The sequence below is a fragment of the Caenorhabditis briggsae genome (assembly GCF_000004555.2).
Source record: "Caenorhabditis briggsae complete genome, chrV, whole genome shotgun sequence".
Taxonomy (NCBI): Eukaryota; Metazoa; Nematoda; class Chromadorea; order Rhabditida; family Rhabditidae; genus Caenorhabditis; species Caenorhabditis briggsae.
In genome coordinates this window covers 5,748,830-5,773,479 of record NC_013488.2, presented here as the reverse complement: position 1 = coordinate 5,773,479, position 24,650 = coordinate 5,748,830, and the positions used below count along the sequence as shown (strand labels likewise).

The window sequence follows — 24,650 nt, the reverse complement described above, 5'->3', positions numbered from 1 at the left end:
TGTTGAAAATCTGAAATTTGTTTACATCTGGACAAACAGACACACAGCAGAAAACTTACTTGATGTGCTCATTCCAACAGCTCGACACTTTTTTAGACGACATGGTTTGCAGTGGTAGATGAAAATTGGTTTTTGAATGTTCAAAATTTCCTGATATTCCTAAAATTTTCAAAAAAAAAAACTAACTTTCTCTCGTCACAAAATCTGCTCAAACACTTCATTCTGTCCCATTTCGATTCTGCGGCTCTTCTGAAATTTTTTCGAAAATTTCAGCAAATTTTTAAAAAATACCTGAAAAACGCGGCACACGCTCTACAAGTATTTACTCCAAAATGCATACCATGTCCCGCTTGACCACAAACTTCACAGGAGGACATTTCTGAAAACCTTTAAAAAAAAAGGAATTTTTGCACAAATTTAAAAAAAGCCAATAACGAAAAATTTAAAACAACTGTCAAAAAAAGTTTTAAGCATTATAAATTTATAAATTTATGTATATTAGCGTACTGAACGTATAGGTATACTTTTGAAATTTTGGACAAAAATAAATACAATGTACAATTTTATAACTTTTAGCACTTTGAAATCAATTATCTCGGTTACTAAGAAAGCTACCGAGAATTTATCAACTGATAAAATCTTTGTCATAATATCACCAAGATTTTATCAGTAGACAGATTTTTGATAACTTTTATAGAAACTGAGATAAATGATCTAAAAATTTTGAGTGTAGTTTGGGCGTTTTATAAGAGGAAATACAAATGTACAAAAAAAAATTACAAACAGTTTTACAGTTTTAAAAGTTCAATTTATACAAATCCAGTATCCCTGAACATTTCGGGATGCGAAAAGTCCAAATGGAATACATCAAACACTTTGGCAACTTTCGCTCGTCCTCTGTACAACCGTATGTTCTCCAGAATCTCCTTATTTATTCTGAGCAATTTCATCAATCTTCCCGAATATCGAATCATCATTCGATCTTTTGTATAATACTCATGTAAATCATTGGATAGTTCACCAAGGAATTGTTCCATTATTTCGGACATTTTTCCACCGTATCTCGATGCCACATATTGGAAACAAAGATGAGCAAGCATAAAGGTTAGCTCCGTTTCTGTTAAGTCCAAACTTTGAATTTCATCGATGAGATGATGGAGGTCCCAACCACGAATTCCATCAAGGAAACTGTAAAAGGAATTTTAGAATATTAGGTTTTTTGGGAATCTCTCAGAATGCCAGTCTCAGAAAAATTAATTTCTAGAGAAAAAATAGCAAATACAAAAACATTGCGTTTTTAAAGAATCTGTAGCTCTAGAAAAGTTGAGATTTAAAATCCCTGATCTCAAAATCACTCACTATCTTAACTGCTCCGTCGGAAGTCGACTCATCCATCGTGAATCAGTCTTAACGTTCTCTGTGTCCATCATCATCCCATTCCCAAACAATCTTTCTGACGACTTGGCATCCTTGTTATTATTTCGGTAGAGCGCAGTTGCCACCAACTTGTCCAATCTACCCCAGATGTGCCAGACCGCAAAGAGGATTTCCATCTAGAAATTTCAACTTTGAACTTTGAATCTGAAAATTAAATAATACCTTCAAATCTGGATCCAACCGTTCAAACTTGTCAAAATGTGTCAACCATTTCGCCGTTGTCAAAAAGTGATACTCCCAAAATGACGTCACTTCTTTCTGTGTCACCTTTGTTAATTTCTTGACGCCATCTGCCCTATTCCGAAAGTTGTATGCGTAGCTCAACTTTAAAAGTCCATTTTTTGCAACCAGCGGTTTTACGGCTCCGAATTTGAAAATATCTATTGCTTGAGGATTAGAAGACTCATACCCACATAGGTATGCACTTGTTTTACAGTTGATGGGTCAATTGGACAAAAAAGAACAAAATGTGGAGTCCCAAGACAGATTTCAACAGTTTGGGGTAGTTTTCTTTTGCGGGATACTGTAGCGAGTTGAATAGCGTCACGGTCATGTTGGAAGTCTGAAAATTGTGGAAATCTGGAAAAACAGATAAACAGACAAACAATACTCACTTGATGTGCTCATTCCAACTGCTCGACACTTTTTCAGACGACATGGTTTGCAGTGGTAGCTGAAAATTATATTTTTGAATTTTATTGAAAATCTATGTTCAAATTATTCTGGATTTTCAGAATTTTAGAATGTTAATAATTTCAGAATTTCCCGAATCTCTGAATTTCCGATTTGCAGATATCATAATTCTCAAGATTCCTCAATCTCTGAATTTCTGAATTTCTGAATTTCTGAATTTCCGAATTTCTGAATTTCTGAATTTCTGATTTTCTGAATTTCAAAATTTCTGAATTTCTGAATTTCTTAATTTCTGAATTTCTGAACTTCTGAATTTCTGAATTTCAGAATTTCTGAATTTCTGAATTTCTGAATTTCTGAATTTCTGAATTTCCGAATTTCTGAATTTCTGAATTTCAGAATTTCTGAATTTCTGAATTTCTGAATTTCAGAATTTCTGAATTTCTGAATTTCTGAATTTCTGAATTTCTGAATTTCTGAATTTCTGAATTTCTGAATTTCTGAATTTCTGAATTTCTGAATTTCTGAATTTCTGAATTTCTAAATTTCTGAAATTCTGAATTTCTGAATTTCTGAATTTCTGAATTTCTGAATTACTAAATTTCTGAATTTCTGAATTTCTGAATTTCTGAATTTCTGAATTTCTGAATTTCTGAATTTCTGAATTTCTGAATTTCTGAATTTCTGAATTTCTGAATTTCTGAATTTCTGAATTCCTGAATTTCTGAATTTCTGAATTTCTGAATTTCTGAATTTCTGAATTTCTGAATTTCTGAATTTCTGGATTTCAGGATTATTTTCTTTTCTGAAACTCGTTGGTTTACGGAACTTTTTTTCGATGTCACATTTATGGTTTCTTTCTTATTTTCCCGAAATTATGATTTTCTAGAAAACTGAATTTCGTAATGCTTTTCTATCAATTTTCTTTCCAAAAATAAAATTGGTGATGCAATTTGATTATTTCTCCTTTTCTAATTATTTCGCTGGACAAAAAACGAAAAACAACAGGAAATTAACAATTTCTTGAGACAGAGATCAATTTTTCAACAAAATTCTTACGCTTTGCCATCACAATGTTTGCTCAGACATTCCATTGTGCTCCATTTCGAGTCAGCTGCTCTTCTGGAAATTTCTTTCTTTCGCAGATTTTTCAGAATTTCAGAATCTTTGAGTTTCCAAAAAAAGGTACCTGAAAAATGCGGCACATGCTCTACAACTGATAACGCCGAAGTGATTTCCTTGACCATCTTGGCCACAAATTTCACAAGGCGGACCTTCTGAATTTGTCATTCTTCAGAAGACGTCCTGTAGAATACGTTCTGTATAAAATTTTTTAGACAAGACAGGTGACGTTGAAAAAGAAGAAAGAAAAAAACGAAAAAGAGGGTGCGAGTGATACTGGAAGAAATACAATACGTAGTAAGTGAGAAAGAAAGAGAGAGAGAAGAAAGACGCAGATGACGAAACGGAAATTGGGAGATTATATTTGTTTTGTTGGTCGGGAAACTTGGCGGGAAATGTGAATTTTGGGAGAGAATTGAAAATTTTTGAACTCTCAAAAAATTGGAGGTATTCTATAAATTCAAAAATGATAATTTAAAAAAGTAATTAAATTTCTAAAAATCTGAAAAAAAGCTGAAAATGTGCCATAACGCATGCAAAATTGCTGAAAACTAATTAAAAGGGCGGAAAAACATGAAAAAGCTACTTTAAAATAGTGCAATATAGCAAAAAATCACAGAAAAAAAAACTAAACAAAAATACTGAAACATAGCTGACAAAAGCGAAAAATCGATAATTCCTGGAAATTCGGAATTCCAACTTTTTAAAATTCTGGCCTTCTGAATTTCAATTTCAAATCATTAATGGTTTTTGTTAGCAATTTTGAAAATTAGAAAGAGGGATTTTCAGAAAGTTTGAAATTCAAATTGAAAAAATGTACGGCTCTTTTCTAGTTTAGAGGTCCGGAAAAAGTTTAGAGGTCCCAAGAAAAAATAGAGGTCCCAAAATAAAATAGAGGTCCGAAAAAAAATTAGAGGTCCCAAAAAAATTTAGAGGTCCCAAGAGAAAACAGAGGTCCGATATTTGAAAAGCGCGCAGGTATTAGAATAATGTGCCAGAATTTGGGGTTTTGAGATTTGAGGCTCTCTAGGATGATAAGAGCGGAAATGTGACTTCTCCTGATAGTTTTGGCTTCATTTCTTTTTTGTCTTTCTTATGGACCCAAATTTACATATAAGCAAAATGTCGGCAAACAGTAATGCCTCCGTGAATAAGCTTTCTCTCAGGCTTAGATAATTTTCAGAAAATATGCACCTCTAAGCCTAGTAGAAGTATAAAATATACCATCAACACCTATTTTTTTAATAAGACCACAAAATTTTAATTTTTTACACAGTTTAAATTCTGTTGCACTGTTCCAATTTCTGTGCGTTTTTCAAGTTTCGGACCTCTATTTTTTCTTGGGACCTCTAAACCTTTTTGGGACCTCTAATCTTTTTTCGGACCTCTAAACTAGAAAAGAGCCAAATGTACCTTAATTTTTAATTTTTTCAAAATTTTGGATTTTCTTCATTTTCTAAAGTTCAGAATTTCCTGAATTTTCTGAATTTTCTGACTTTTCTGAGTTTTTTGAAATTTAGATTTGAATTTCTGAAATTTTTTAACATTTTAGTTTCAAATAAATTTGAAGATCTTTAATTTTGAAAAATTTTTGAAAAATTTTAAAGTGTGTAACTACAGGAATTTTTTAAAAAATTCTGAAAACTTTGAATGTAGAATTTCGAGGAATTCTTGTTTGCTTGAATTTTTGTATTTTATAGATTCTTATTTCCTAAACTTTAAAAACTTTGAGTTTTTCCTATTTATTCGTGAACTGCAATTTTAAATCTGAATTTCTGAATTCTCACTAGGGAAGGCCCCAACTCGGGTGTGGCGATACGGGTGGTGGCCTATATAATCTGAAAGCTGACATTTTCCTGATTCCAAATCTGTTTTCAAAAAGCGTTTTGTTGTGGTAGTTTTCGAGAAAATTGGGTCGAAAGTTTCGAAAAATGACGTGGATTTTTAGTCTCATTTTCCTTCCTCACGTATATAAGTTTTGAAGCGTTGAAAAAATGTGGAAGCGTTGTCGAATGGTTAGTGAGGAGAAATATCAAGTGAAGACTCTCTGGTTCGACTCCCTCGAGCTGCTAAACTTTTTTTGAATTTTTTCTTTATTTTTTTCCGGAGACTGTATCTGACTTCTAGGTGATCCTATATGGTTCCATATACTTGGAATGTGTTTCAATTTTGATTTTAACTGTTTCACTTGTTGTTTTCGAAACTTTTTGTTTTCATCTATTTTCGAAATAACTTTTTTATTGTCTCTTTTCGTTTAGAACTAATTTTAGCACACTTTAAAATTTTCCGTAAATTGGAAAATGCCAAGGGGGTACCCCATGGCGATTATTACAAAAAAAAATTTCGAAAAAAAAGAGCAAACCTTGTCAGATTGTAGACAAGCAGTCCAAATACTATAAACATTCAAAACTCCCAAAAATAAAATCCATAATTGCTTCAGAAACTCACAACAATAGTTAGAAATTGGTACTGTAAACATTTTCAGAGCTTATAACTTTTTTCACAGGGACAGAGAGGAAAAACTAATTTCGGTTCTGTAATCAGCGTGTTTAAAAGTACCAATGACCAAAGTTTGAGCAAAATCAGAAACATGCGGTTTGCCTAGAATCTTCGATGGATCACAGTCCTTTGAAAATTGTGGAAAAATAGATGAAAACAAAAAGTTTCGAAAACAACAAGTGAAACAGTTAAAATCAAAATTGAAACACATTCCAAGTATATGGAACCATATAGGATCACCTAGAAGTCAGATACAATCTCCGGAAAAAAACAAAGAAAAAAATCAAAAATAGTTTAGCAGCTCGAAGGAGTCGAACCAGAGAGTACCCGTTTCATATTCCTCCTCACTAACCATTCAACCACGCTTCCACATTCTCTCAACGCTTCAAAACTTATATACGTGAGGAAGGAAAATGAGATTAAAAATCCACATCATTTTTCGAAACTTTCGACCCAATTTTCTCGAAAACTACCGCGACAAAGCACTTTTTGAAAACAGATTTGGAATCAGGAAAATGTCAGCTTTCAGATGATATAGGCCACCACTCGTATCGCCACACCCGAGTTGGGGTATTCCCTAGTCAGAAGTTTTTTCACCAAATTTCAAGGTTTTTTTTTGGAATTCCGGAATATCAAATTCTATGCTTCCTGAACTTTAAAAATTTTTGGATTCTAACCTCACAAATCTTTTTTTTTATCCAGACAAATCAGTCGTATAACGGTACAAGGCAGATTTTACACCGATAATTTTCCTTTACCTGCGTTTCTCGTTTCTTTATTATCTCTAACTATTTGTCATCATTTTTCAAAAACAGTGTCTTGATCTGTAAAATCAAAGTACAGCATTGAAAATTATTTGGGTATAAAAGGATCATTAGAATAAAAAAGTCATCAAATTCTTTGGAAAAATGCCTAAATTTATAATCTTGATTTGCTTAATTTTTACACTATTATTTCCTGTCGAGCCCCTAAAAGTGCTCGTCTATTCCCCGGCATTTGGTGGGAGCCATACAAATTATATGGCCAGATTGGCCGATACATTAACAGAATCTGGGCATAATGTGACTTTTTTCATGCCAATTATAGATGAATCTAGAAGAAATCAGTTGGGTGTGAAGTTGACGAAGGATGTGATCAAATTGGAGGTTAATTTTTTTTTTGGATTTTCAAATAATCAATTCAGCTTGTTGCCCATATTGATACTGTTTATGAATGCTACAGAACTCACTAAAAATCGAATTTCTAGCTCATTTTTGAAGAAAGATATGCGCCTTTAAAGTTAGCCGAAAGACGCAGAGAAACGAGAGTGTCTGCTTGTCTGCGTCTCTTCTGTCTATCTTTGAGGGGGCGTTTTTTCTGCTCATAAAGATCCGATCGAGGTAGTTCATAGTGTATTTTAAAAAGGAAATGATAGAAAATGATTAAATTGGTGTTTTCAGCAAGACCAAATAATGAGGGATCGAAAAATCAGCATCGACAAGATCACTGGCAAATTTTGGACGTTGGATGTGACTTCGAAGAATGGAAGACTCCTCTATGAAACGTTTTACGAGCAAGTCATTCTTCTATGCGGGAACTTGTTCAGGAACACAAAAGTTATCGAAGAGTTGAGGTCCAGAAAGTTTGACGTTGCGATTTTCGAGCCACTTATGACATGTGCATTGGCGCTGTTCCGGCATTTAGAAATTGAAAATGTAGTAATGGCGAGTTCATGTCCGAACTACGATATGGCAATGGCGGCAATGGGAGAGCCAGCAGATACCAGTTATGTACCAGGTCAGTGATTTTTGGGTTTGTTTTCATATACAGTCTATTTTTCTCAGAAATTCCTTTTTTTTCAAATACGATAAAAATCACTTCAAACAGATTATTATTTTTTGATAATTGATAATTGATAATTTATTGATCAGAAAAAAATATGGCACAAAAGTTATTATGAGCAGAGATAGATCAATTTAAAGATTTACAGTGAGAGACGCAGACAAACAGACACTCTCGTTTCTCTGCGTCTCTTGGCTAACTTTAAAGGTGCATACATTTCGTCTAAATTGAGCTAGAACTTCGTTCAAAATTTTTTTATTGACCAATTTTCTGTCAAAACGCGTTAAAGATCAATTCAAACGGACAACTTTGAGCGAAATTTATTTAATGGAGAGAGAGAGAGACGCAGACAGTCTCGCTTCTCTGCACTCTCGATAACGTTCAGGCCTAATAACTTGTTTCAAAATAGCCTCAAAGGCATGATTTTTAGTTAGATTCGCTCCTTATCTTTCAATTTTTAAAATCCAACACAAATATAATGATTTTTTTTAGCCGTGTTCGCTGACGTCTCCGGAGACCGTATGGATTTCTCCAACCGGCTGGAAAATCATGACATGTACCACCTGATGCTGCAAGTCTACACAGAAATGTTTGATGATGAAGCAAAGGTGTATAGAAGTTTCCTTGGAGAAGACTTCCCGGATTGGAGAGATCTGATTCCAGATGCATCTCTGCATTTCACAAATTCAATTCCACACTTGGATTTTCCAAGACCATCAATTCAGAAATCAATCGATATCGGTGGAATCTCAGTGGATGTTGAGAAAATAAGATCCGAAGTGTTGAGTGATGAATGGGATCAAATTTTGGACGAACGCGAGAAAAATGTGTTTTTATCATTTGGATCCATGGCAAAGTCATTTGAGATGCCTGACGATTTTAAAAAGAATTTAGTAGATGTGTTTCGATTGAAACCAAATGTCACTTTTATCTGGAAATATGAATCGGATGATGTGGATTTTGCAAGAGGAGTGCAAAATGTGAAATTTGTCAAATGGGCTCCACAAACCGCGCTTTTGAGTGAGTTTAGAAATCTCTTTGAAACAATTCAAAAATCAAAACTCTATGTTTTAGAACTACATTGGTTTATTGAACGATATAGAATGGTACAATAGAGGGGCTTTTATACTGGTTACATGATAAAACATTAATAAAAGAAAGTGATTGCGAGGAATGCAATGCACATTCCCCGGTGAATCACCACCAGACGAGTGCGATTTAGCACACTCCCGGATTTAGAGAAAAGGAGACACAACGAAATTTAAAATTAGTTGTCCATTGGTCCAATTGACTGAGTGACTACGTTTTCGGCGTCCACTCGCCTCTTGTAGTACTGTTCTGCGTCACGTCGTTAGTGTCTTTTCACTTGTCGTCTTGGCGAGCGTTCGAAGGTGTGACATCTACGGGGTTCCATGATTCTACTGGATACGTCTCGTAATGTCGTTAACGTCGCGTCTTTGTGATCTAACACCTTGGTGGTCTAGCATGAAAGATCGAAATCTCTCGTTGGTGCGAGGCTCCGGGCGGGAAAAGCGTCCTCGTCGGTTCACTTTTGATTGGAGCAAGAAGTTAAGTTCTTCTTCGTTGTTGCTTACCATAAAAATAAGAATTACGGATTGAACAATCCATATTGTTCGGAGTTGAGATGCAAGCTCGGGTGCAACTGATATCTGACGTGCTACGACCGCTGTCTTATAGCTTTCTTGTCCTCGTTCAGATGCGTCAAATGTGATCGTCCTCATCAAGTCCCGACCACTTCGTTCGGATGACTTGGACCTGCTAATCCTGTGTCCACCAGATTCCCAAGTCTCAAGTAAGGAATATTCCAACAGCGAATAATAGGAGAATAGAGGTACCAATGTAGAATCCTGCCACGCGGGACTTTGAGCGACCGGGGTTTTCAACCCACGATGCACCATGTTTTAGAACTACATTGGTTTATTGAACGATGTAGAATTATACAACAGAGGGGCTTTTATACTGGTTACACGATAAAGAATTTAATAAAAGAAAGTGATTGCGGGGGATGCAAAGCACATTCCCCGGTGAATCACCACCAGACGAGTGCGATTTAGCACACTCTAGCTCAATTTTGAAGCAAGTCGTGAGAATTTAAAGTAAGCGAAGAGACGCAGAATAACGAGAGTGTCTACTTGTCTGCGTCTCTCACAGCGAATTTTCAAATGATCGTGTCTCGGTTCATAATAATCCGTTTGAAGTGGTTTTTAATATTTTCAATAATTCAGATGACCATCGCCTGAACGCCTTCCTTGGACACGGCGGACTTGGAAGCACTTATGAGTCTGCGTTCCTAGGAAAACCATCTATAATGGTAGGTTTCTCCAAATGTGGAAAAATGCAAAAATTTTGTTTCCAGGTTCCCATTTTCTTCGACCAATCCCGTAATTCTAACATGATGAGTCGTCTTGGAACAACGATAACTTTACATAAACGTGATTTGGGGAATTTCAAGAAACTTCGAGAAGCGTTTTCTGACATTTTGTACAACTCGAAATATGTCGAAAATGCTCAAAAAGTGGCAAATATGTTGAGAGATCAGCCACTGAAACCAAAGGATCTAGTGGTGAAGTATATAGAATTTGTTGGGAAGTAAGTGAAGCGAATGTTTCATTTTAAATTCTGAAACATTTCCTTCCAGATATGGTCCATTCCATCATATGACTCCGTACAGTGTAAAAATGCCATGGATTCCACGATACAATTATGACATTTATTTTTACAAATTTTCGCTATTTTTAAGTCCATGCTTATTGGTTTTTGTAGGATTTTCAGTTGTTAAACGATTTTTGAGATTGAGACTGTTGAAAAAAATTGAATAGCGGAGTTAATTTTTTTTTCAAAACTTTTTGTTGAATTTTTGATCCTTTCCTTCTTCAAATGCACTAATTATCATTCCGAATGAATCACTATGACAGAGATACAGCATTTTAAAGATACAATAGTTTGAAGTTTTTTTTTGAGAGACGCAAACAAACAGCTGCTCTCGTTTCTCTGCGTCTTCTGGATAACTTTAAAGGCGCATACCGTGAAACCTGTATTAGAGGGGCCATCATTATGTCAAGTTTGAACTGAATTATCTCGGTTCCTATAAGAGATATCAAAAAATGTGCTAACTTATAAAATTTTTGTGATATCACGATGAACAATTTATCGGTTGACAATATTTTTACCATACTTGCAACAAGCCGGGCTTTTTTCAGAATTTTCATGGCCCGGCTCGGATTTTCGGAAAAAAAATTTTCTGTCTTTCAAAAAAATTTGTCAACAGAAAAAATGGAGGCCTGATTTTGCAAGTATGATTTTTACACCTTTGACAGGAACCGAGATAAATTAGCTCAAAGTTTAAAGTCAAAGGGCCCTTCTATTACAGGCTTTGCGGTATCTCTCTCAAACAAATAGATACGCAGGTGCATTTTACGATAACCTAATCTTCAGATAATAGTCTAATATTTTTATCAACAACCACTATCCATAAACATTTCTGGGTGAGAAAAATCGACAGTCAAAATGTCCAATGTTCGAGCCACATGTGTCTTGTCGCGAAGTCGTCGGATGATTCTCTAGAATATGATTTTCAGAAGTTCGGAATTTTTAATTTTAAGAACCTATGAACATTTACTCACCTGAATTTCTTGATTAACCCTCAAAATTTTGGCCAACCGTCCTGCATAATTGTTGTCGTTCCGAGAATCTTTGGTATAATATTCATGTATATCTTCTGCCAGAATTCCTTGAAATTTCTCACAAACTTCAGCGATTTCTATTCCCAAAAATCGCTTTGAGGCATATTCAAAACACAATTGAGACATCATGAAAGTTAATTCGATTTCCGATAAGTTCAATTTATAAATTGCATTGACACCCTCTTCAATTTGAGTGCTCACGTCTTCTCCGAATAACAAGCTAAATTACAGAAATTTATGGAATTCCAGAATTTTCAGAAAAGTCAATACAACTTTAAACACCCACCATCGAAATTGCTCATAGGAGCAACTGGCCATCCAGGAGACATCGAATTTCGTATCATCCAAATCTACAGAAAAATCTTCGTGAAGATGGAAAACTCGCTTCTCCCATTTCCCATGACATAAATTTGCGGTTTTCACAACTTTTAGAATTTTGGGCAAAATGTGCCAAATCGCTTGTAAAAGTTGCATTTGCATACCAGGAGGTAATTCCATAAAACTGTCAAAATGGGTTAAGAATTTTGCTGCTGAAAGAAAATCCGACTCCCAGATTTGAGTATAATGATTCTTTTTGAGATGGGACAGTTTTTTGGATGTGGTAGACGGTTTTGAAATTGCAAAGGTCATTTTTTCCAGTTGACTTTGGCGGGGTGTAATGGGCTTGGCGAGCCCAATTTTAAAATCTCCAATCCTTGTTTTATTAGATAATTGACACGACAAATGTTCTTCTAGATTTTGACAGCAATGAAATTGACGGATGGCCCAGACAAACTTCAAAGGTCTGAGGAATATTGTTCTCGAGTTTTTGGATTTGAAGGTCTGAAATAAAACTTTCAAAAAATATTTTTGATTTTTTGCCTACTATTTGAACTCATCCCTGCTTGGACACATTTTCTCATCCTGCAACTTTTGCATGGTGGAATTTTAATCCCACGAAAATCGGAGCAATTGTTATTGAGTTTGCAGGATTTGCGAATCCGTTTCGCCAGAATTGCTCGTCTAAACATTTGAAAAAACTTTGAATAAATTTTTGAAAGTTTTAAAATTACCTGAAAAATGCGGCACATGCTCGACAAGTGACTGCTCCAAAGTGAGAGCCGTGAGCCGGTAGTTTACAGATTTCGCAATATTTTTGCATTTTTCAGAAGTTTTGAAACGGAAGACTGCGAGTGAAAATTCAAAATGAAAGTTTCAGGATGATAAGAAAAGAGCATAAACCACATGAAACCACAGGACATCGCGAAGTTGTATTTTTATCTTGTTTGATTTGGAGAGTACATATTTTTAGGGTACAAAATACAAATTCCAAAAATTGAATGGTAAAGAAATATAAAAATGGCCTATGGGTTTTAAATTTTGAAGAAAATTATTGCATAGATCGACAAAAATAGCCTTTTCTAATAATTTTTGTTCGGAAATTAGGAAAAAATTATCCTGGTTTTTTGGGAATGTGTTTTTCTGGATGAAATCTCATCGAAAATTGTCCAATAACCATACTTGTAAAATTCCGGGCCTGAGGAAATTTTCAAGACACGGGCCCGGCCCTAGAAATTTTCGAAACTTGTGAAATGACGGACCCGACGGTCTCTGAAATTTGGGAAAAAGCCCGGCCCGGCCCGTAACAATAATTTTCGGTCCCTCAAATTTCAAGACCCAAAATGAAAATTTTAGGCATTTCTATAAGTTTTGAAAGTTCTGTTTTTCAGAATTTCAACATCTTAGAATTTCAGAAATTTTTATCTCCAAAATCTCATAATCAGAATCTCATAATCTCGAATTTCAAAATTTAAAAACTACGGAATTTCAGAAACTCAGAATATCCGGATCTCAGAATCTTCAAATATCAGAATATCAGAACCTCAGAATCTGAGAATATTATAAATCTCAGAATCTCAGAATTTCAGAATTTCAGAATCTCAGAATCTCAGCATCTCAGAATCTCAGAATCTCAGAATCTCAGAATCTCAGAATCTCAGAATCTCAGAATCTCAGAACCTCTCAGGTCATCAGGATGTCAGGATTTCAGAATCTCAGAATCTCAGAATCTCAGAATCTCAGAATCTCAGAATCTCAGAATCTCAGAATCTCAGAATCTCAGAATCTCAGAATCTCAGAATCTCAGAATCTCAGAATCTCAGAATCTCAGAATCTCAGAATCTCAGAATCTCAGAATCTCAGAATCTCAGAATCTCAGAATCTCAGAATCTCAGAATCTCAGAATCTCAGAATCTCAGAATCTCAGAATCTCAGAATCTCAGAATCTCAGAATCTCAGAATCACAGAATCTCAGAAACTCAGAATCTTTGAGTCTCAAAATTTCAGCATCTCAAAAAATCAGAAGAAGGAATTTCTCAAAAACTCAAAATAAATCATTAACGTGCACAATATCCAAAACTATTTTAATAAAATGTAAATTTTTTCAAAAATTTTCGATTCCATTTTCGATTTATCCGAGTGACGCCAACTCGTCGAAAACTGCGTTTATGTCTAACATTCTCATAACTGAACGTAGGAAATTTTCGAATTTTTTGAAATGTTTTCAGAGGTCCAATAGTTTTTTTTCAGTTTTCAATTGGCTTTTCTTCATTTTCCTTCCCGTTTCTATCGTATCGTTTTGCTCATCAAATGATCAGGATCGGGATCAGCTGCATTTGGAGAGACGTCAGGTAACAAAAATTCTGAATTTCGGACATTTGTTTTTGAAATCTAAAAATCGATTTCCAGGCTCTTCGTGACCGTCAACGCGAAGCGGCGATCTCCGGTAGAAGTGTCCGAAGTGTCATTGAAACCGAAATCGAGCCAGAAACCAATCAGTGCCCTCGTCTGAGCTGTGTCCGAATGGCTCCAAAACTCAAAACGCATAGTGGAGGGAATACTGCAGAAGTCTACGAGAGGCTGAATCAAAATGATAGTCAAATTCAAATATTGGAAAAAGAAAAACCGCCGTCTGTAGAGATCATCGTTCCAAAAGAAAAAACAGCACAAAGTGGATCCAAAGAGTCTGGAGAAGAATTTGTAGACGAAAGAGATCGATTGTCAGCTGAAGGAGGAGGAGCAAATAGTGGAAAAAATCAATGATCTTTTCTGTGTGAAAATAGTGCTAATAGTAAAATAAAATAATTCAAATTTTCAATTGTCTTTATTTGAAACTCAATTTATAATGTCAACATCATGTGGATCCAAGGGTTTCTCAATTGTGGATGTCTGCAACTATTTTCTTGAAATGAAGGAAGAGAGAGAGATAGCCTTACCCTTTTACATGTCCCATTAGTTGTACAAGAGAATCCGGGGGGACAGCAATGACTTGTTCCAGGACAACATGTACCACCGGTAAATGGACAGCAACCTGGATTTTTTATCAAAAATTTAATCTTTGTCTATTCAAAATAATCGCACGAATGAACGAGTAAAAAACGTGTAGAGAGTCCTCAAACCTGTAGAGGCGCTGAAGAGAGGCAGGTTTTTTGCCTCTTTATGACAGGGGGGGGGGAGGCATAAGAAAAGGGGGGAGCCCATGGGAAAAGAGGGGGGGCAAGTCAAAAGGGGGGCCCATGAGAATAAGGGGAATCTCATTTTATTAAGCTACTATTTGATTAATTTAGGCTTAGGAACAAAATAATTATACAAAAAAGTATAAGAAATGACATAAACTGAAAATTTCAAGAAAAATGTTCAAAGCACGAAATTTTAGTGGAAACAACCACAAAACTTGAAAAAAATGGTTAATCTTAACTTCTCAGGGAATTTTGGGCAAGCAAACGGCAAGTTGCGAGCCATTTGGCAAGTTGCTGAGCAGAATCAGCAAGTTGCTGGACAAATTAGCAAGTTGCTAGTGCTTGCTGACCATGTTCGAGGAGGGTCGTACATCAACAAGTTGCCGCATGCATGAAACTTGCTTGCCGTTGCTTGCCGTGAAAAAAGCAAGTTGCCGTTCTCTTTCTGCGTTCAGATGGCACATTTCAGACCAGATTTTTCAAAATTAAATCTAATAAACTATTTAAAAATTCACTAACCATATTGCTCATTTCCAAGTGAACAGCAAACTGCATACTCGTCACATTGTGTTGTTCGTTTTTCGTCACATAAATTTGGCTCCAGTGTACATTGTGATAATGTGACAAGAACTGAAAAAGGAGCGATTTCATTGAAAGCATACTTTTAAAAATTTGGCTTATATGCGCCCCTTGAAGATTTGAACTCGTGAGCTCACTGTTGGAGGTGCCAAGTTGCCACCAGCAAGTCTATGGGTCAATGGGTTTATGGGTCTATGGGTCTTGCTACAAGATTTTTTCAAGTTTCCAGGTTTATTGATTTTATGGTTAAATTTTTCAGGCTAACATTTGTTCACAAACACCGCCCCTACAAATAATTTTCGAAAAAAATAGCAACAACGAACTCGATGAAATCTGTCATTGAAACTTTTGAAAATCTCACCGAGAAGAAGCGGAAAATATTGTAAAATAGACATTCCGGAGAAATAGTGAAAATCACATAGAAAATAAGTTGAGAGTCACAAGAAGCAGACATAATTTTTGCTATTATCATTATCATTTTGTTGGTTTACATCAGACACAAAAATTTTGATAAGAAAATGGTCATCTTGAGATGATTATAATTTCTCATCTTTCATCGATTGAAACTCTTGAGGTTCATTAGTTTTGGTGAACTCGGCAGGCTGATCGGTGAAGAAGAAGTAGGCGGAGAAGTTGGCCTGGAAAAATCGGGTGCATAACAAGTTTTTTGGAATTGCTAGATGTTTTTCAAAGTTCAAAATTCATGAAAATTATTCGCCAGGGATGTTCATACATAAAAATAATAATCTTACCACTAACAATAACCCAGACATTACTAAGAAAGCATGAGACCATTGATATCTATCTGATTCATCGGTTACTGTAGCTGCTACAATAGCTGGTACAAAAAATAGCGCCAGACACTTGCAGAACTGGATTGCAGCAATTACAACGTCAGCGAACTGTTGGGAAACGTGCCTGCAAAAGTGATAGGTTCTTATAGCCAAAATTGAAAAAAAATCACCGTCCACACTGATAAAAGCCAGCACAATTAGTGGACATTAGGCAATTAACGGCGATTAATAAGAACATGGCAACCCATTTTTGGTCCTTCGAAATGAAGCCAAGTCCCCCGAATAGGATAGACACGATTCCACATGAAATAGTATTGAAGATTAGCATTTTTGCTTTTGGATTGATGGATCTGAAAACCTTTTAAAAGAGTTTTTAGTTTTTTTCAAACGCTTACTTGCTCTAATAACAGCCAACCCTATAAGTGCATTTTGAACTCAATTATCTCGGTCCCTTCAAAAGATATTGAAAAATTTTCAATTGATAAATTGTTCATCATATTATCACCTATATTTTATCCGTTGACAGATTTGTGATATCTTTCCTAGGAACCGTGATAACTAAGCTCAAAATAAGGTGGGTACGGTAGCTCAAAGGCACTCACGTAATTCTGTCACTGATAAACGCAGCTCCAAATTTGAATGGAAGTTGAGCAAAATTTGTGACTCCAATGATAAAAGCTGTTTGTTCAATCTGTTAGATTCAAATCAATTTTTTTTACCTCCAAAAAAAAATATTACCGGGAACTCCAAAACAGTGTTGAAATAAATTGGTGAGTATGTGATAATCATAATTGACATGGACAAATCCATAAAGGCATTAAACCAGGTACACACTAGCGCACTGTTAGTAACCATTTTCCAGTAAGGGATTTGTCTGAAAATTTTTAGTTTTTCAATCGAAAAATCAAAGAAATTATCTCTTCTGTTCAAAATGTGCCGCCGATTTTCCCTTCTGAATATTGGCGAGTTCTTTGGATGTGACGCTTGAATGGGATAGGGGATCATCTGAATAAACAATGTACCAGAGAATGAAACAAACGGCGCCAGCAACAGAGTGAACGTAGAAGGACGATCTCCATCCGAAGCTTGAGGTGCACAGCTGAAAAAGTTTGATTATTAAACTTATGGGTCCACAGGTATATAGGTTCATAGGTCCATAGTCCCATAGGGTCCATAGTTCCATAGCCCCATAAGTCCGTAGGTCCATAAGTCCACAAATCCATAAGTCCATGGGTCCATAAGTCCACGGGTTCTTGGGTTCAGAGGTCCATTGATCCACGGATTCATAGATCCATAGGTCCAAAGATTATAAGTCTATAGGTCCATAGGTCTATGGACCTGTGGACCTATGAACCTATGGAACTATGTACCTATGGGTATTAAGGTTTTCAACTCACAAATCCTGTAACCGCTGTCGTTATCACTGTGGCGAACGGTGAAAAAACGGTCAAAACGGACACGAAGAATGCGACTTCATCATGTGGTGCCCACTTGACACAGATTATTCCGATGACTGCGAAATCTGCAGCATAAGCGATTCCCTGAAATTCGTATTTTTCGAAACGTGGTCCTTCCGACAACCGCAATTCTCATGAATATGCAATTCGAAACCAACCTGTATCAGTCTTATGACCAGTAACAGAATATAGTTATTTGCCGCGGCGAATGGGGTACAAGAAGTGGCAATGAGAGAAATGATACCAGCAGAGAGGAATACATTTTTAGCACCATATCTGACATACATCCAGTTGTAAGGGATGGTTCCGATTATTGTTCCAATGGCAACTGCCCATATAAGTTGAGCTTTTTCAGTGGAAGTGTAGTCATAGATGGATTGGAGGGTCTGGAAAAAACTTTTTTAAAGCTCAATTATCTTAATTTCTATGAGAGATATCAAAATGTTGTCAACTGATAAAATAATTATAATAACATCAAAAATTTTTTCTCAGTTGGCCACTTTTTGATATCTTTTACAGGAATTGAGATAATTAACCTCAAATAAAAATCAAATTATTTACCATAATATCACCATTATTTTATCGTTTGACACATTTTTCTCATCTCTTATAGGAGCCGGTATAAATTGAGCCCAAAACGCATGTAGCATAAACGCTTTTAATTGACCTACGTTTTAATTTTGAGCCAATTTATCTCGGCTCCTGTAAACGATATCAAAAAATGTTCAACTACAAAACTGTCAGTGATATTATGATAAGCATTTTATCAGTTGGCAAATCTCTAGTATCATTTGTTGGAACCGAGATAAATGCACTCAAAGTTGCAAGTATCGTAGCCTCAAGAACGACCCCACCCCCTTCCTAACGTTCAACTTTGAGGCTGTTTATCTTGGTTCCTGAGTCAGATATCAAAAAGTAAAATGTTCATCATAATTGATAAAATGTTCATCATAATTGATAAAATGTTCATCATAATTGATAAAATGTTCATCATATATCATCGTTTTTTTAATCAGCTGACCATTTTTTTCATATCTTCTACAGGAACCGAGATAAAGTGGCTTAAAATTGACGGTTTTGAAAAAAAAACTCACCCCATTCTCGCCTTGTACTGCACCTTGCATGTCATTTTTCATACAAATAAATGCAAAATTCATAATTGTATAATTCGAAAAAATGCTCATTAAACAGAAAAATGCAACCATCATAACCAGAAAACGGTAGTAGGGTATTTTCGGCAGACACATTCTGCTACTACTGACCATTTTTGCATTCTTCTTCTTCTCGGGGTATATTGGAAAAAGTCAGTGAGAGATAGATAGGAATTGGAGAAAAATGAGGAAAGGTTCAAAATGGAACGAGATCGATATTATGACACAAACTGACCGATGATGTTTTGTTAATAACTGGACAAGGTACACAATTGACTGTTTTCTTCAATAACAGGTTTTGTTTTGTTCCGATGATCACGAAATTGTACTATTTAAAGATGTAGACCTTTGCTGTAGAAATAAAATGGCGGGGTATTTATCAAGGTTGGTAATATTCGACCAAATTTCTGATATCAAAGCTATCATTTAAAAAATCGATCCCAAAGAGAGTTTTTTTGAATTTACAGTAGACCGGTGCTAATTCAAACAAGTCAGAAACCAAATTTTTATTTCAGACAGGATTAACACAGAAACCACAAGTAGATGCACATGAAAACTCGGCGATGAGTGGAAGTTGCGAAGTGCACAATCCGTTGGAAGAGTAAGTGGAGCATCTGAAAATTCTAGCTTGTCTTAAAGTGTTAAAGAATAACTCACTGGCTTTTCGGAAACCGATCTTGGCAAGTTCCACTTCCCGACACTGCTTTCCCACACAAATCCATCGTCACTGCACACATCACCTTTAGTTGGGCGGTATCGTAAAGACTACATCCTTGATCGTAAGATGATTTCAGTGCCAAACAAGTCACCGCGTCTGACAGGTCGACACAAGAAGTTGGTATTGCATCCACTGAAATTTCAATAGATTATTTATTTTTTAAGCTTTTTGTGTGCTACACATTGGTTCAATTATTTCAAGGGTCTAGATAGACTCTGTGTACTTTGTAAACCCCCAGTTTTTTGTAAAGGCCATAGACTCTTAAAGGTGGGACAGGAGATTTTTCGGAGTTTTTTTGGAGTTAGTGTATGCATTCTACCGTAACGGTGTACAACGCTTCATGCCACTCTGCGTACAGCTGTCGTCCTCGCCTTTATGTATGCAATCAGGCGGCCGCTTTTTTTTTTGGTCGCGTGGCTTAGTCGGTAGCGGCGCCTCATCCTCAATCCTCGCCCCCACAAGTTCAACTCCTCGAGGGGTATATTTAAACGGAATTAGAGAACATTATTTTTTCATGTCCCTCCACCTTTAAAGTAAAAAAGTCGATTCTGGCATCTCACCGTATCGATAGGACCATGACCAAACGCTGATGTAGTATCTGCTGAATGCAAAAACTGGCAATGGATTCGTCTCAGCAGTCATAACTTCTCCAAAAAACTCGTTGCAGCAATATCTGAAACTTTGAAATGCACTAATCTAGCATCTCTTACAATCTTGTTATGAAATGAAAAGAAACGTCTTCTCACCTCGCTTGAGTCACAGTCACGTCGGATTTCAGTTTAGGTTCCAGTCCTCCGAACGGGCAGGCGTACTGGCACTGATGGTATTGTGCTGCATCGATACGAAACTGAATCTGCTTTCCAACTGGTGCTTTGATCCAATGTGTACAGTACATGAAACGTGGTCGAGCTGTCTGCGAGTTTGTAGGATCCCCAAAAGAATAATTCGATTGCTGCCAAGTGTCTGTGGCTGTGAGCTCTGAACCACATCCAGTGTCTGCTCGTTCGTCGCATAATGTACCTCCAAATCCCCAAGGACAAATGCATACAGTGCAATTGGATGGATTAGTATAGCCTCCATTGGCACAGTTTAAAGAGGATGGACCTGGAAACTTTAGATAGTCCACACTTGTGGATAATACTTACAAGAACATGTGTAATGCTCATTCAACATCTTGATGTCCAAGAACGATACTACTCGTCCTCCCATAGTGTAAACCATCAATGGATCCTTGGGAACTATCGAGTCAACACCAGTCGAGAATCTGAAATCCCATTTTACTGTATTGAACCTCACAAAACTTTTTCTCACGCTCTTCCAGAGTAATGCATAAAACTTCCATATTCATAATCCACGAGATTCGTCGATTCTTCAGCTGTCATTTTGTAGAAATTTGGCTCTGATGACACTGACACATCTGTCAAGTCAATTGTCACATAGTCATCTCGGTCAGATCGCATTTGGGTATGAAACACGCCAAGGGTATGTGAAAGCTCGTGGGCAGCAGTGCCAACCAATTCACATCCAGAACCAAGTGACAGTGTTTGTTCTCCACCTAGCATTCCGACGTTTGAGTAGCAACCCACGCCATTGATGATCTAAAAGTTAGCAAGCTTGCTCAACCGATAAAAACTTTTAGCTCACCTTAACCCGGTTCGTTGCCGTATCATTCATTACAAACTTCACGCATGTGTTCTGCTGCAAATATTCCATCGCTTCGGTCACAATTTGTTGCATATTGGTGCCGAGTCCAGGGTCAAAGTAATAGTAGACAATTTTGTCGGGCCAAAAAAGAGCGGAATTTTGAATTTGGCGTTTACGGCGAGAAGATGATTTTGCACTTGCAGTGAACTCGGCGATTTGTTTGCTGAAGATTTTTTTTTGGTTTAAATTTGCAATCACAGTGGGCCGTGGTCGACCGCGGACGGCTGTGGCAAAGCCTTGGACTAAACTTCTAAGTATCTTGGTTCTTGTAAAATAAATCTGAATGCTCTGAACTAAAACCGTCACCTTTAACTTTCAACTTTGAGCCCATTTATATAATTTTCGGTGACAGATATCAAAAAGTGATTGATATCAAAAAGATGACAAAAAGTGAAATGTTTCTCATTATATCAAAAACGTTTTATCAGTTTGCCTATTTTTAATATCTTTCACAGGAAATAAGATAGACTCACTCATCCAAATTTATATCTCCTTGAAAGAGATATGCATTCAGTCCAGCTTGCTCATTGACTTCAAACATATCCAGCGCTGGTGGATTTTCCGAAATCTTAACTTTTCGATAGGTTTTGTGAAGTTTGTTGGACTGCGACTTGGAGATTTTGTTGATCTTCATCTTCTTTCCCATTTGAGCCAGTTGCTTTTTTCGTTTCTCCGGGGTGGTGCCACGAAGAGCCTAACAAAGTTGGATTGTCACATAAATCCGTTCTCCTTTAGAACTATCAAAAACTAGTCAACTAGAAGAATGTGGAAATCTAGTCAGCAAAAAAAATTACAGTTCTTTTGCCTTTTCAAATGGTTCCGTTTTTAAAACTTGAACTTACATTCCTTAACGATTTTCTGGCTGCTGGCCTTAATGCGTATACACGTGGTTTACTTGTTGTTGGAGAACTTGTAGTCGTTGTAGCTTTTGTAGTCGTTGTAGTCCCAGTAGTGGCTTCAGATGTACTTGTTGTATTCACTTTCGAATTCCACGTCCACTTCCAATGAAACGGACCTTCTTTTGGTATCGTTACTGTCGGCACTGGTTGTCCTTCTTCTCGTCGTTCAATTTTCTCCGCGCCATTTTCAAACTCCCATCTATTGTTGTACTTTTGGGGTTTGATGTCGTCACTGTTGAGAGGTAGCTGGAAACGAGATCAATAGATCAAACTGATTATTCAAACTTATTGGGTTTTTTGAAGTTTGGTATGGTTGGTTTTTTTTTGTCTTCGCTGGCCAATGATTGGGATCAAATTCCCTATTTTCAAAAATCATACATAATCTTCTTTTTTTGTCAGCGAACTTTGACTTCGAACTGTTGAACAGTTTGTTTGAAACAAGATACATTTATGTGGGTTTTCACATAAAACGGAAATTTAATACTGACAAGTTTCAGCTGATTTATCTCGGTTCCTGTGAAAAAAATCAAACATTTTTCATCTAACAAAACATTTCCGATATTATGATAAACAATGTGTCAATTGAAAACTTTTTGATGTCATTGACAGGAACCGAGAAAAAAAGCGTTGAATTTTCAGACAAGAGACAACGACAACAAATGAACTATGAATGAAAGTAACGGCTAACCTTATTGGCTAAAATAACAGTGAAATCGAAAATAATAATAAACGAAAACCCAATAAAACATCTGATGACAGATCTAGGCAACATATAGAGAGTGCGAAGGCATTCAAACTATTCGACGGGACGGGACACCAATGGTTTTGGTCGAAATCGTTAATCCCTCTGATGTATTTTTTGTTAAATCCGTTTAAATTTTCGAGTGGGAGAGACGTGGGAAAGAGTAAGAATAATTAGGAACTCTATACTTTCCCTTCAAGCTCAATTATCTTAATTCCTATTAGAGATATCAAAAATTTGAAAAATAAAAAAATTTTGGTACCAAAAAACATTTTATGAGTTGACATTCCTATGGTCCTATTGTCTGAATTATTATCTGGATTTAACTTTTATGATCTTTTCATAAATGCGAAGGTACTTTTCTTCATCTTTTCTTTTCACATTGTTGCCCGGAGGTTTAATTTTTTATAGGTCTTTTTTTTCCGGAAACTGCATCTCGTCTCCAATCTCGGGCGTCATCTTCAGGATGGAGGTTGGTCAGATTCCGGACACTTTGGTTTGGAAAACGGACAGAAGGCGGACGGACTGTGTCTGGGCAAGAATTAAAACCAGATTGGAACGAAACTAAATTTTGTGAGAGGTTTTTGGATAACGAGAATCATGTTTTTAAGGATTTCAAGGAGTATGGATATACGGTGTGTAAATTGGCTCGAGGGCTCAGTGCGTTCTAGACCATTTTAGCATAGTCAGTGGGTTCTAGACCATTTTAGCCATACTTGCAACCGGGCCCTTCGCGGGCCTTGACATAGTTTCTTCCAGAAACAATTTTTTAAAATAAACTAATTTAGATACGATAGAACTCGACGAGTAAGGCTTCCATTCGGTCGGGAAATTTAGCCGACCGACCGACCACCGACCCCGCCGACCGTCAGCCGACCGAACTGACCGATCAGTCAGCGCGCCGACCGTTTTCGTGCATTTGCTCGTCAACGTGTTTTCATACGCTGCATTGTATTTTACGACAAACTACTCACTAAAAAACCTCGTTTCACAGGTAAAGGGGGACTGCCGAAAAACTGCTAAATGACAGCTGAAGAGGCGCAAACTGGCGAATGACTGCTAGTTGGCAGCCGAAGGAGAACCGACGGGCCGTCGACGGTCTGTCGACGGACAGTCGGTACCGATTGGAAAACAGACTTGAGGTTTTGATTGGAAATCAATCAGAAAACAATTTCTCCTACTCCCACTAGATTATAAGAAATGATAGAATCTTATTTACCTCAAATATGACCACCTCAAAAAATAGGTTGTTGAACGAGTGCTAAATGACAGTCGAAGAGGCGCTGACTGGCCAACGACCGGTGGTTGGCGGTCCAAATTCCTTCAGAATGGAAAATTTTGTTGAAAAAATAGTTCTCTCTAAAAACATCATAAAAGTCATAGAGGGGTCTGGGAAGCTAAAAAATGCGTTATTAGAAGCATTTCTATATCAATTAGGATTTGAGGCGCGGTTGATGAAAAACTGCTAAATGACAGTCGAATAGGCGCTGACTGGTTGATAGTGGCTGAATAAAAAAATATGTTTGAACATTCCTTGGTATATATCTAGAAGCATTTGTTAGCATTTTCGTGTTCCAAGATTTTTACTCGAGTTGTCATTGCATGATAATAATCAATCGTTCAGGACACATGTTCTCGGTCATATTTTTCGATTTGCTTAAGATTTCCGACGAAATTTGTTTTTAATTTTGTACAATTTGTGTCTTAAAGTGCTATTTTTCCGTTTTTCTTCAAAAATCCCAACAATTCGTTTTTAAATGCCGTTTTATAACTGCCGAGTTTCAAAATTTCGGTCATAGAGATTTGCAACGACACTCCGAAATCCCGGCTGCGCCTTGTTTAGCGGCACAAGACTTTACTAATTTTTCGTCTTTTTTTCAGTTTCTTTCGCTT

At 36.6% G+C, this 24,650-nt stretch overlaps 8 protein-coding genes across 8 annotated transcripts in view; 2 read left to right on the top strand and 6 right to left on the bottom strand.

Annotated features, from left to right (window-relative positions):
- Positions 1-3,342, bottom strand: part of CBG17901 — a gene marked incomplete at both ends in the record, with an annotated part of 25,419 nt that extends 22,077 nt beyond the window's left edge. The window contains 3 exons of the mRNA XM_002647666.1: positions 2,052-2,110; positions 3,130-3,192; positions 3,260-3,342. Of these exons, the coding sequence (XP_002647712.1) occupies positions 2,052-2,110; positions 3,130-3,192; positions 3,260-3,342 (205 nt within the window). The remainder of the gene's footprint in view (positions 1-2,051; positions 2,111-3,129; positions 3,193-3,259) is intronic.
- Positions 3,343-6,599: 3,257 nt separating this feature from the next.
- On the top strand, positions 6,600-10,352 carry CBG17899 (the record flags this gene model as incomplete). Its single annotated transcript, XM_002647664.1, has 6 exons — positions 6,600-6,836; positions 7,131-7,467; positions 8,005-8,532; positions 9,759-9,844; positions 9,890-10,122; positions 10,172-10,352. 6 exons carry the CDS (start codon positions 6,600-6,602, stop codon positions 10,350-10,352), a joined length of 1,602 nt encoding a protein of 533 aa, XP_002647710.1.
- CBG17900 lies at positions 8,931-9,431 on the bottom strand (the record flags this gene model as incomplete). The annotated part of the gene is made up of 1 exon (XM_002647665.1): positions 8,931-9,431. The coding sequence occupies one exon, from the start codon at positions 9,429-9,431 to the stop codon at positions 8,931-8,933; it is 501 nt and encodes a 166-aa protein (XP_002647711.1).
- Positions 10,353-10,988: 636 nt separating the features above from the next.
- Positions 10,989-12,357, bottom strand: CBG17898 (the record flags this gene model as incomplete). The annotated part of the gene is made up of 5 exons (XM_045237083.1): positions 10,989-11,093; positions 11,157-11,436; positions 11,503-12,049; positions 12,082-12,218; positions 12,269-12,357. 5 exons carry the CDS (start codon positions 12,355-12,357, stop codon positions 10,989-10,991), a joined length of 1,158 nt encoding a protein of 385 aa, XP_045096333.1.
- A 1,345-nt stretch (positions 12,358-13,702) lies between these two features.
- CBG17897 lies at positions 13,703-14,297 on the top strand (the record flags this gene model as incomplete). Its single annotated transcript, XM_045237082.1, has 3 exons — positions 13,703-13,727; positions 13,785-13,885; positions 13,944-14,297. 3 exons carry the CDS (start codon positions 13,703-13,705, stop codon positions 14,295-14,297), a joined length of 480 nt encoding a protein of 159 aa, XP_045096332.1.
- A 77-nt stretch (positions 14,298-14,374) lies between these two features.
- CBG17896 lies at positions 14,375-15,770 on the bottom strand (the record flags this gene model as incomplete). Its single annotated transcript, XM_002647661.2, has 4 exons — positions 14,375-14,423; positions 14,471-14,565; positions 15,233-15,343; positions 15,654-15,770. 4 exons carry the CDS (start codon positions 15,768-15,770, stop codon positions 14,375-14,377), a joined length of 372 nt encoding a protein of 123 aa, XP_002647707.2.
- Positions 15,771-15,828: 58 nt separating this feature from the next.
- Positions 15,829-18,808, bottom strand: CBG17895 (the record flags this gene model as incomplete). Its single annotated transcript, XM_002647660.1, has 9 exons — positions 15,829-15,930; positions 16,045-16,210; positions 16,257-16,436; positions 16,689-16,777; positions 16,825-17,091; positions 17,126-17,185; positions 17,484-17,627; positions 17,702-17,929; positions 18,638-18,808. 9 exons carry the CDS (start codon positions 18,806-18,808, stop codon positions 15,829-15,831), a joined length of 1,407 nt encoding a protein of 468 aa, XP_002647706.1.
- A 397-nt stretch (positions 18,809-19,205) lies between these two features.
- Positions 19,206-22,787, bottom strand: Cbr-nas-32 (the record flags this gene model as incomplete). Its single annotated transcript, XM_002647659.1, has 10 exons — positions 19,206-19,308; positions 19,352-19,544; positions 19,973-20,085; positions 20,159-20,516; positions 20,558-20,676; positions 20,724-21,010; positions 21,057-21,279; positions 21,590-21,810; positions 21,959-22,261; positions 22,704-22,787. 10 exons carry the CDS (start codon positions 22,785-22,787, stop codon positions 19,206-19,208), a joined length of 2,004 nt encoding a protein of 667 aa, XP_002647705.1.
- Between the last annotated feature and the right edge of the window lie 1,863 nt (positions 22,788-24,650).